The following is a 12,586-nucleotide window of genomic DNA, read 5'->3' as shown; positions in this document are numbered from 1 at the left end:
GGGGTCCTTTGCGGGCCTGCTCACAGACCCCTCAGTTACACCCTGACATGAGTTAGTCATTCCTAAGGGATGGACGAACGCCTATCGAAAAAGCAGGGCGATGACCTATGTTGCACTAGGTTGATCGAAAGGGATTTGCATAAGTAATACGCCCCTGGCAGGCCGTGGCGGGTACTGCAGCTTGCTAGAGGTGAAATTCTTGGACCGGCACAAGAAGGACCAGAATGAAAATATTGCAATGATGGTCTTTGCAGCCCTTTTAAAACTTTCTGTCATCAAGGGCTATACAAACACACATAATTGGTGTTAAAGCATAAAAATGGTAAAAGTAAGAAAAGGCCTGTTTCAAGTCCAGTCCAAATGCCAACCCAAACCCCAAGAAAGATGAAAAAGAAGGGTTTTTCGAGTACATCTAAGAAATGCATGTACTTTCACACGCAACGTAAGGAGCTTGACAATTGCTGCATAAGGAAAAAAAACAGGAGATGGCTGCAGCAAGTAAAAAAGTTCCAAATATCGTATAGCTCTTTTAAATCCACTATTCATTGATTACGGTTTGCAGATGTTTCGGACTAAACAATCTACTAGTATTTGCTGCTAAATGTAAAGCTCCGTCTCTAGCTTGTTGCATTTCAGTTAACTAATACACACACTTTTCACACCGCAGTCTATTTTCCTTCTAAAGAACTAAAGGTCCTTAGAAGAGTAGTTCTTATGTAAAACACTAAATACTCACAATCTGTACACTTTGTAAAAATGCACTGTTACAATTGTTATCATTTTAGTCAGGTTAAATAATCTGTTGTCAAACAAGGAACAGAAGAACGTGTTTTCTCGCTCGGCACGTAATCACAAGAGGAGGCTAAGTTTTTGTTAACCCACGCACATAATTGCTGATGCTTTGACTTGATGGCACCCACAGGCGCTTTAGGAGGACTTACATGAGCAGCCACGCGTTCATCACAGCGCGTTAGGACGCAACCCACTCGGTGACACATAGCAGCCACTGACTTCATTCAGGCTTTAAAAGATAAAAAACCTTCAAATGGCGCTCACGTAACTGCTGATCTTTTGCACACGTATGCTGCTGCCACGGGAGAAAGGGTTGAAATCCTTTGAATCTTTGAACATCAGAGGGGTGAAATACATCTCCATGGCGATAAGATGGTGTGTATTGGTTTATTGAAGCTTCATTACTAAATTCACAAACACAAGCTTTTTACATTCATCCAGATTTCCCAATTGAATCTATGAAGTGTTTCAATGTCCGGCTTGAACACTTGTAGAGTCCCTTTTCAGTCCGTCTTAACAATAATCTTTTAAAGCCAAAGGTGTCGGTTGCAAGGGCAATTTTCTCCACGCCAGTGGGAGTTAATAAATACTCTTATGCCCATTGTTTCAGCACAAAAAATGAGGTAAACTTTCTGCCTGTAATCTACTGCTTAGCAGTCTTTCCCTTGTAGATTAACATTCATGTGTTCTCCACGAGGGCGTCTCCTACATGACCAGGAAGTGATGTCATTTAGGTCCTCACTGTGGGGGCTTTCCAACTGTTAAATTGTCTCTGAAGTATACATCAATGCACTTTTCACAATTCCAAATCCAAAGTAGTTTTTTATGAAATAAGGGGAATTCAATGAAAGTTTACCTAACAATAACAACATTTCAACATCAACAAAACAGAATGACATTTGTTTTTCTGGGTTCAGATGTAAACCTATCACAGCTTGGCTCAGAATATTGGTGATTGAGCAGAGAACTTTTTTCATTTTCAGGCAAGTTGAGTGTCAAAATGTCCGCTTCCAGACATTTGAAAAACGGGTCAATTTTGATGTTCAACTCATATTCCACAAAAGCCAAAGTATTAAGAATAAGGATTTTAAACTAGCAAGGAGGTCTTCATTAACTTCAAAGCGCTATATAAATGCATACCATTTACCATTTATTCTGTATTTATTAGTGTGTAATGCCCTTTTTTTTACCCAAGAGAACTCGAAATTTGGGTACACGCTATACACAAGGTCTTAGAGAAGTATGTTACTGTATTTGTGTAAAGATTCATCAGTCAAAAATATCGCTGACCAAAATAATCGCAAAATAATGAATGCGGTCATTTTTTTAGTAATAATATCCAAATTACTTGTGTTGACATTCTATAATAATTATGGTAATTCTCAATAGCACATGTTCACAGGCAAAGCGGCTCTTAACTTATTAGTGACATTTTGGTACCTGTTGGATCGCAACTTCGGCTGAAAAGAGGAAACTTTCTGCATATGACGCCTCTTTCAAGCTCAAAGTTGCTGGCATTCATGAAAATCAAGCAGCTAGCCAAAAATTCACTGCACCCGAGATGAATGTTAGAGAATGGAGAAAAGATATATAGATGAAACCCAAAAAGTACGACAGAGGAAACAACTCTTTGGTGTATCTGATGATGAATGGGACTTTGAAGGACATTAAATACATATTTTACATTTTATCTTGGTATTGTGTTCATAGTTTAAATTGTCAATAAATTATGTTTATGATGGAAAATAAATTTTAAACAGATTTTTGAGAAAAAAAATTAGGGCTGCATGTTATACATAAGTACGTGTTACCTCATGTGCAGCCCCTTCTCAATTTCCTCATGCTGGGGTTTTTGGGTTTTCCCTTGCCTTCATGTAGGTTTTAGGTCAGGGGATGCTGTAATGGTAGAATGTCGTCTGTACAGCCCTTTGAGACTTCTTGTGATTAAGGGCTATACAAATCCCCTCCCCTTTAAGTGTCACAAGTTTGTTACATAAAAACGGTTGCTATTTCTTTCATTATGTTACCTGATCTGTAGCGGTCATCCCTGGTCCCACCATTGCGATGCGTCCTACGGGTTCGGCGTTCACGGTAACGGGATGAACTGGAAGGTGGAGGCCCGTGGGTGGATGAGGAACTGGGGGCAGGTGGCTGAGCATTGTTCTTCGGGGTAACTTCCACTGGCGTAAAAGAAACAAAATCATCCAGTATGACGTGGAAGAAGTTGCTAAATAATATTAAATAATACTAATACTTAAATAATACTTAAATAGTAAATTCATACAGTTACTCTCAAGGCTTTATTAAAAAAAAAGATCTGCAAAAAAGGATGCAAGACTAGAATGATGTTTTCTCAAAGACACGTCTATTTTTGTTTTGGTTTGATTGAGTGCAATAATGTATAGCCAAAAGAGGCTCAAGAAATCAAAAGTATTTCAAGATATTGGGCATTGGCTTAACCCAGGGCATGTGGCTCTCTAACGCCACCTTCGTGGCTCCCTGGCATTTTTTCTGAAATGTTTGAAAACAGAAAAAGAAGGGAAATGTGTGTATGTGTATATAAACATACACTGGAGATGCAAATTAGAGAACAATATACAGACAATTAAATAACTCTGAAAAAAGGCCATCTTCACTACTCAACAGTTTTAGGATATTTTGCTGTTTCTATACTATGCCACTATAACACTTTTTCACAAAATAGATACCAAAAAAAAACATATTTTGCAAATCAATGCATTGATCAAAATTAGAGTTACTTTCAGGTGACTCCCACTCAATGGTGCTAATCTAGCAAATGGTGTTGTTTTCCTTGATTAACTGACAACTCCTGTTTAACTTGCATTCTCGGTGGCAGTTTCACTGACTTTACAGGATGGTGGGCCGTTTTAAAGTGATTGAAAGCCTCCGGCAGCAGGTTCTCCAGATAAAAATGAATATTTGTTTTTCTTTGTTCTTAAAGTTTGACATTTAAGAAGTTCTCAGCCCCGACCTCAAACTTACCTACCGACCTTTGTGGTAAAGACAGATTAGATTGTGACCGGACTTGTCCATAACCAGTAACCACAGAATACTTTCTTGATTTAACAGACAAAAATTCCCAGAGAACCCTGTTTTTTCTGTAAAGGCATTAAACAGCGCAAATGAGGAGACAGGCTTAATATCTAATTTTACTCTCCATGAATTTACAGTCGTATAATGCCATAACTTCCTAAATGCCAGTTCCTGCTCTGGTCTTAATCATAAGATAGAACTCTTAGCCCAACTTATTTTATGTGCGATGTCACAAGGGGGCAGCAGTTATCAAAGCTAAGTCTTGTACATCATAATTTTAAATTAAACAAGCCATTTTTATAGAATTAATGTTTGACATTTTGTAAAAGATTATTCACAAAACATGAATATTCACCTGGCGTTTGAATGATGTATGGAGCCAGGAGTTTGGTCCTTTTCTTCTCATAGCCCTTTTGTGTGATGTCACCTGTACACAAAATAACAATTCATTTTAAGAAAGATGTTTAATTCATGTCAGTAGTTCTTGAGTATTGGCAACATAGACAGGAATAAAGACCCAAACATAAACTGAAGCCACCAAAGATTGCAGACAATGTCAACACTGCGTGTTAGACAGCCCCACACTTATGTGCGAAAAAGGGAGAAACAAAACACTTCTAAATTTGGAAAAAAAATTGTGGGCAAAAAGCGTGATGATTCAGAGATACCCTGAGGAGGAGAGGACAGAGATGGTGGAAAACAGATATGTTATTGAGAGAGAATGAGAAAAAGAAAGAGAGAGCGAATGAAGGGGTAAAAGAGAGACACAGGGACAGACAGAGAAAGAGAGAGAGAAAGAGAAAAGCAGGAAAAAAGCTGGGGAAAAAAATCCATGTGAAAGAACCCAAGGGCTAAAATCAGGAAAGATTGCAAAGTATCATCGTCAAGCACTATTATGGAAAACAATCTATTAGCAACAATAACATGTTATCTTTGTAGAAGGTAAAGTAACTAAACAGATTTCACTCCCACTCAATTTGGAAACGTTGCATTCACTGATATGTGAAGCAATAGATTAAGTACAGCATGAACTTATCATTGGTGTTCATTGCATCGTTTAAGTTTTCAACTCTTATGTTTGGCAGGGCAATTGTTGTTTGACTGTGCTACGGATGATTTTGGTTTAGAAATTAGCGCTGAAAGCTAAATTTTGCTTTAAGAACAGTGTGTATTATTTAACCACTAGATGTCGCTGTATTGTGTTGAGCAACCACAAACGAGAGATTAAAAGCACAAGGAAGGATACAAACTAGAGACGCAAGGTGACCATAAAGCACAATTACTTGCTCAGCCTTTAGAAAGATTTGGGGCTTTTGGGTATCTGTAGAAAAAGGATGGTGGAGAATTAAGTCAGCTCCCCCTAGGTGAGAAGGTCAGGTTATGTAAAACAAGTGCACATTTTTCGACCTACTAGCAGTTTATGTAATAATTCATGTATTTTTGCTTTTTTTTTCAATGAATGAAGGTTTTTGTTTTTTAACCACTGATATGCGCTAAATAATATACACTGTCCCAACAAGACTTTAAAGCTGCTTGGCACCTGAGTTACAGCAGGTTTAAAGCTTTAACTCGATTTACACTTTAAAACTTTAACTCTGAATGAAAACTTAAAAAAGTCAACCTTTGACAGGATTATAAATACCATAAACCTGAAGTAAAAAGAAGAATCACTTTAGGTCTTGTCCTACAGATGGGCGGATTTCATACGATAACATAAACACAGTACTGTATTTGAGGGACAGAAATATCTCCTTTAAATACTGTATATATAAATGTATCATTTGTGAAATGTTAATGCAGAGCGCAAGGTAAGAAATCTAAGGATCAAATCTGCTTGAGTGCTTTGCTTTTTTATTTTTAAGGTTCCTTTTTTTGTATCATTCATTTCCCAATGTGTAATATTAATTACTAAATATTATCAAAAGCATGTCCCGATGATAGACACTCCAAAAAAATCGCCATTAAGACAAACAAGTTAGTTTTCCCCCTGTTTAAAAAATGGTGATAAAGAATGAGATATCATGCCACAATTACGAAAGTGTAACTATTGCCCATATCATATACATCTTATTAATTATTGTGTTATAAATGTGTAGACTCACAAATGTATGGTAAAAATATTCTGGCGTATTTATCTACCATGCAGTACAGTATATTAAGCAATTCGTACGAACACTGAAAATATTAGCCTGCCAACTCACAATTTAAAGCGCGTGCATTTTTGGGGGCGGAGGGGCGAATATCTGAAGAAAAGTATACAGAACAATAAGTAATGCATGAACAAAATGGTTGGCCTTGCTCAGTCACATGATTTATTTTTAGCTCATGTGAACAGGCAGTTTCGCTGCGGAAGGGGGAGAGAGGGATGGCGTCTTTGTGGGGGAAGGGGATGGACGAGCATTAAATGAATTTCTAAGTCACTCTTCCATCTGGATGATTTGAAATTCAGCTGTACTGTATGCCACTTCCATTATGGTATGTTAGTTCCATCGCCGCCATCAGAGGAGTTAAACCAGTGGACAAACGATTGCTGGGGATGGATTAGAAACTAAAGTGGTTGCTATCCAGATGGATAAGTCATTTTCAATATGTTTTCTCCCTATTTGAAAAAGGGTAGAATCTTAATGAAGAATAATTAGCTGTTAATCAATGTGGTGGTTAAATCAACCACTAGCAGTGGTGACCAAACCCCCCAATCCCAACCCCTAATGCTGAACGCCAAGCAGGGAGGCAACGGGTACCAATGTTTAGGTCTTAAGTATGACTCGGCCGAGGCTTGAACCACAACCTCCCAGTCTCTGGGCCGGCGCCATACCCCCAAGGCCACCGAGCTGGTCAAATATAAACCTTAAACATACAAAATATAGCACTAAAGCAACTTAGGAACAAATTCAACTTACGAACAATCGTCTGAAATGTATCTCGTTCGTAAGTAGGGGAGCGTCTGTACCACTGGTAGTCTAATGGTTAGGTTTCAGCACTCTCACCACCGCGACCCGAGTTTAATTCCCGATGGCTACAATGTTTTGCAACTTTGGTCAGCGATATGTTCGACTGATTAATCATTGCACCAATACACACCATAAGTTTACAAAATGTGCAACGGTTACACATTTGCTCCTAGTTTTAATTGCATGTGCCTTATAGTCCAGTGCGTCTTAAATAATATAAAAATATATGTGATTAAAAAAATATTTTTGGGAGGTGTGCCTTAACGGTTTTAAGTGTGTTCGTGTGTACATTACTAGGCCTCGTGTAGTAGTATTTTTTTAATATTGTTGTAGTTGTATTTTTGTAGTCCATCTGTTGGATTTTTGTGGCATTTTTGTACTGTCACTACTGTAGTAGTGTTTTTGGACTGTAGTATTGTTGTAGTATTTTTATAGTATTTCTTCTTTTCATAATTAAAGCAAAATAATATATTAAGTCACTGTTTTTAAGCACTAATTTTGTATTTTTGTAATAATATTTTTGTGGTAGACACAAAAAGGGACAAAATTTATTTTATTAGTAGTAATTTATTTACCATTTTATATATATATATATATAACATGTTATCTTTGTAGAAGGTACAGTAACTAAACAGATTTCACTCCCACTCAATTTGGAAACGTTGCATTCACTGATATGTGAAGCAATAGATTAAGTACAGCATGAACTTATCATTGGTGTTCATTGCATCGTTTAAGTTTTCAACTCTTATGATTAAGACCAGAGCAGGAACTATAATATGACCATATATATATATATATATATATATATATATATATATATATATATATATATATATATATATATATGTATGGTCATATTTTTTTTTCTTTGTTTGGATAGAAACGCCAAACAGCATGTGGCCCACAGGCCGTAGTTTGCCCACCCCTCCTTTGGATGCATAAAACAGGTGGACTCATATTCCACAGAGGAAATATTTAGCAGGTTCTGGTTAGTGGATATTACTGCGCCGTAAAGAAATGTCTCAGCTTACTTCCCCTTTAAGAAGGCTATTCTTTACAAAACTGGTTTCGCAAGATGGAACAGTCATGTTTTATCCCCCACTCCGGGTAGGTGAGCACAGGACAGCTAAACATAAAACAAACTTGTCGAACGATGTCATAAAAGAATATGTTTTTGTCTACTTGGGAGGCAAAGCGCTTTACTCCTGGGGTGACTAGGCCCCATCTTGTTAACCCAAATTCCCACAAAGACCGATTCTCATCGGCCCTTCAGTTGAAAATCGAACGTTTACAGGCCATAGTCGTGCCATTCATTTTGACTATTCAATGGTAAGGATGGCTCAAATGAATTCTTAACGACCAAAAAGAGAGGAACGGCGCAGTTTCCCAAGTTTTGCTCGGTGCCAAGCGTAGATGATTTAAATTGCGGAAGCTTTCTCTCCGTGCACCCTGCATGCACTCCGTCTGAATTGTAATGAACTGCTGACCACTTTCTCCCCTTTTCTAGCTTTTTTTAATTAAAACGCACACCCCCTTGCTTCCCCCACAACGTGATTAAATCGCATTGGACACCTGCACTAATAAAACTTTGTAACATGCTTGAATTTTTACAGCTGTTGTTTCATAGAAAACAGATCCTTTAGAAGATGGGATGCTTGGAAGCAGCGTGCAATATACACAAAACAAACAGCTTGTCTCATTTTAAATGTGCGAAAAAAAACAGATTGAATTTTACAGATTGATAAGATGACATAGTCCTCTTTCTATGTGCACTCACACTGAAACATGCATGTGCACACAAAATGTATTAAACAATGAAACAGCAGATTGTTATGGTACAGAAATCCAATAACATTCAAAAAGCTGTTTTTGTTTCCTAGTGGGTGTCTTGCTTTGACAAAGAACCTCTAAGTGTGAGGAATATTATTTGAAATCGGCAGACAAAACAAAAACCAAACCCAATAGCTTCTCAGGGGCTACAAATAATGGTTTGTTTTCATCTTGGCTGCAGTAACTTTCACGGAATTTGGAATGTATTGTAATAATAAAACGTTTTCATCTCAGCTTTCTTCTTCCTGAACAGTGATAACTCATCATCAGTCTGTCAAATAGCAATCTTGCAATATTGTGAAAAAAAGTAATACTGAGGATTTATCACAAAGTAATCATCTTTGAATTCAAAACTGAAAAGCAGCAGAACGTAAAATGGTGCATTTGCTTGTCCAATGTTTGCGTGTTTTTTAATTAGCAATGCACAGATCTAAATTTCTAATGCACCAGCTTTATTTGTTTTACACACAACACACCTTTAGTTCTCCAAATATTATCTACAGGGAGTGCAGAATTATTAGGCAAATTAGTATTTTGACCACATCATCCTCTTTATGCATGTTGTCTTACTCCAAGCTGTATAGGCTCGAAAGCCTACTACCAATTAAGCATATCAGGTGATGTGCATCTCTGTAATGAGAAGGGGTGTGGTCTAATGACATCAACACCCTATATCAGGTGTGCATAATTATTAGGCAACTTCCTTTCCTTTGGCAAAATGGGTCAGATGAGGGACTTGACAGGCTCTGAAAAGTCAAAAATAGTGAGATATCTTGCAGAGGGATGCAGCACTCTTAAAATTGCCAAGCTTCTGAAGCGTGATCATCGAACAATCAAGCGTTACATTCAAAATAGTCAACAGGGTCGCAAGAAGCGTGTAGAAAAACCAAGGCGCAAAATAACTGCCCGTGAACTGAGAAAAGTCAAGCGTACAGCTGCCAAGATGCCACTTGCCACCAGTTTTGCCATATTTCAGAGCTGCAACATCACTGGAGTGCCCAAAAGCACAAGGTGTGCAATACTCAGAGACATGGCCAAGGTAAGAAAGGCTGAAAAACAACCACCACTGAACAAGACACACAAGCTGAAACGTCAAGACTGGGCCAAGAAAAATCTCAAGACGGATTTTTCTAAGGTTTTATGGACTGATGAAATGAGAGTGAGTCTTGATGGGCCAGATGGATGGGCCCGTGGCTGGATCGGTAAAGGGCAGAGAGCTCCAGTCCGCCTCAGACGCCAGCAAGGTGGAGGTGGGGTACTGGTATGGGCTGGTATCATCAAAGATGAGCTTGTGGGGCCTTTTCGGGTTGAGGATGGACTCAAGCTCAACTCCCAGTCCTACTGCCAGTTTCTGGAAGACACCTTCTTCAAGCAGTGGTACAGGAAGAAGTCCGCATCCTTCAAGAAAAACATGATTTTCATGCAGGACAACGCTCCATCACACGCATCCAAGTACTCCACAGCGTGGCTGGCAAGAAAGGGTCTAAAAGAAGAAAAACTAATGACATGGCCTCCTTGTTCACCTGATCTGAACCCCATAGAGAACCTGTGGTCCCTCATCAAATGTGAGATTTACAAGGAGGGAAAACAGTACACCTCTCTGAACAGTGTCTGGGAGGCTGTGGTTGCTGCTGCACGCAATGTTGATCGTGAACAGATCAAAGCACTGACAGAATCCATGGATGGCAGGCTTTTGAGTGTCCTTGCAAAGAAAGGTGGCTATATTGGTCACTGATTTGTTTTTGTTTTGTTTTTGAATGTCAGAAATGTATATTTGTGAATGTTGAGCTGTTATATTGGTTTCCCAGATGAAAATAAATAATTGAAATGGGTATACATTTGTTTTTTGTTAAGTTGCCTAATAATTATGCACAGTAATAGTCACCTGCACACACAGATATCCTCCTAAAATAGCTAAAACTAAAAAAACCCACTCCAACTTCCAAAATATTCAGCTTTGATATTAATGAGACTTTTGGGTTCATTAAGAACATGGTTGTTGTTCAATAATAAAATTAATCCTCAAAAATACAACTTGCCTAATAATTCTGCACTCCCTGTAGATATCAAAAGTGTGTTAAAAGAAATCAAACGTTTTTGGCGCATCCAAGTAGTGCTCTTAAGTAAAAGTGAAGTTTGTATGAATTCTCTCTGCAGAAGAACAGTGTCTGACACTTTTAGACATTGAGAAGGAAAATGAAATAGTGAGTAGAGATCACCTTATTATTAAGCGATCTGACCATTGGGATCAAGGAATCGGCATACCTATATATCCGCACACCTTTACTTAAAAAAAAAAGACTACATAGAGCATTTAAGTCTTTGTATTGATCATGATAAAAAAAAAAAAAAAAAATTTATTAGTATCAACAGCTCCTACTGTTTCAAAGTATATTATTCAGACAATGGTAAAAGCTTAAACCCCTCTATTTTTCTCATCATTAATTTAAACTCCATCCACTTTAAGTTTGTTTTTTATTCTCATACCCATCTAATTAAGAAAAAATACTATCATACCGGAATACCTAATGGAGAGTGCATTGATTTGTTTACAGCTATTGATCTCTAACTCAGATAGCATTTAGCATGACCCAAAGTAAAAACTAAACGATCCATAACAAGATTGTCTAGTGATGATCACTTTTCCTCTCATTTGTTGGAGAATGCTCTTATCTGCACGGCAAACAAAAGCAGGCAAGACCTAAAGTGCTACCCGATATCTTGTCTGGTCTGAACCTTATAGTGCTAAAACTAGTAAGACATTTGTTTCACAAAGAATATCACTCTATTAACCAGGCTTGCCTTATATGTAAAAAAAAAAGTTTTTTAATTGACTTCACACGGTACATTACAGCTAAGTATTAGTAAAACTATGGCGGTGTTTCCCATGCGTGGGAGGATTCTGGTGGACCACCATGGTTTAATTAGTCTCATAAACTTGCATTGTTTGGAAAATATAACAATATTTTTAAATACATACAAATACAAAGTTAATCAAAAGAACTTTTATTCAGTGTCTTGCCCAAGTACACTTCGACATATAACTCGGAGGAGCCGGGAATTGACCCTGTGACCTCTTGATCCCAAGACGAGCGAATTCCCCAATTCCAGTTGCACTCATGCAGCCCCAAACCATGACATGCCTGACTTTAGGCACGACACAACCATGTTTGTACACCTCAGCCGGTCGCCACATATGTGTCACACCATCCGGGCAGCAGTAGCTCAGGAGGTAGAGCGCTCGTCTTGGGATCAACAGATCGCAGTTCGAATCCCGGCTCCTCCGTGTTACATGTCGAAGACACTGAACTCCTAATGCCCCCAATAAGCAGGTTGGAGCCTTGTATGGCTGTGAGTGTGTGTGTGAATGGGTAAATGTGAAGCACATTGTAAAGCGCTTTGGGAAGTCTGACTAGAAAAGCGCATATAAATGCAGATCATTTCATTTTCATTTCATCTGAGCCAAATCAATTCATCTTGGTCTCATCAGACCACAATAAGCCATGGCCATTGTTGACAGACTCCATTGTGTCGAAGCCATGTTTCTTCAGTAATGGTCTACTAAACATCTCACGAAACTCTATGGGAAACACTGCATGCATATTCAAAATAAGTACCATATTTTCCGCACTATAAGGCGCACCTAAAAGTCTTAATTTTTTTCAAAAGCTGACCATGCGCCTTATAATACAGTGCGCCTTATATATGGCTCAATATTAAATCGCAAGGTCTCGCAACTTACGCAACAGCCGCCGACTCGATTTTCCCCCGAACGTGGAGTAGTACACGGTGTATGCTGGGATTTATATACCGACGTTTCATTGGCTAACCAATGTGTCAAACATCATTTGAATCGATCGCTATTGGCTAAAGTTATTCGGAGCCTCGGATAGGCTAGAGGGCCGAAACAAACCCTGCAATTGGCCGAAAAAGATGTGTCATTCATCCGTTAAATC

General features: G+C 38.4%; 1 protein-coding gene across 1 annotated transcript in view; it reads right to left on the bottom strand.

Annotated features, from left to right (window-relative positions):
- The window catches only part of dip2bb (DIP2 acetate--CoA ligase B (putative)b), a 62,590-nt gene that overhangs the window by 30,889 nt on the left and 19,115 nt on the right, over window positions 1-12,586 (bottom strand). The window contains exons 2-3 of the mRNA XM_088338442.1: window positions 4,202-4,273; window positions 2,820-2,972 (exon numbers count right to left, since the gene is read on the bottom strand). Coding sequence (XP_088194568.1) covers window positions 2,820-2,972; window positions 4,202-4,273 — 225 coding nt within the window. The remainder of the gene's footprint in view (window positions 1-2,819; window positions 2,973-4,201; window positions 4,274-12,586) is intronic.

The sequence above is a fragment of the Urocampus carinirostris genome, chromosome 6 (assembly GCF_059441175.1).
Source record: "Urocampus carinirostris isolate Australia breed hairy pipefish chromosome 6, RoL_Ucar_1.0, whole genome shotgun sequence".
Lineage (NCBI taxonomy): Eukaryota > Metazoa > Chordata > Actinopteri > Syngnathiformes > Syngnathidae > Urocampus > Urocampus carinirostris.
This window is presented reverse-complemented; position numbering and strand designations above follow the sequence as displayed.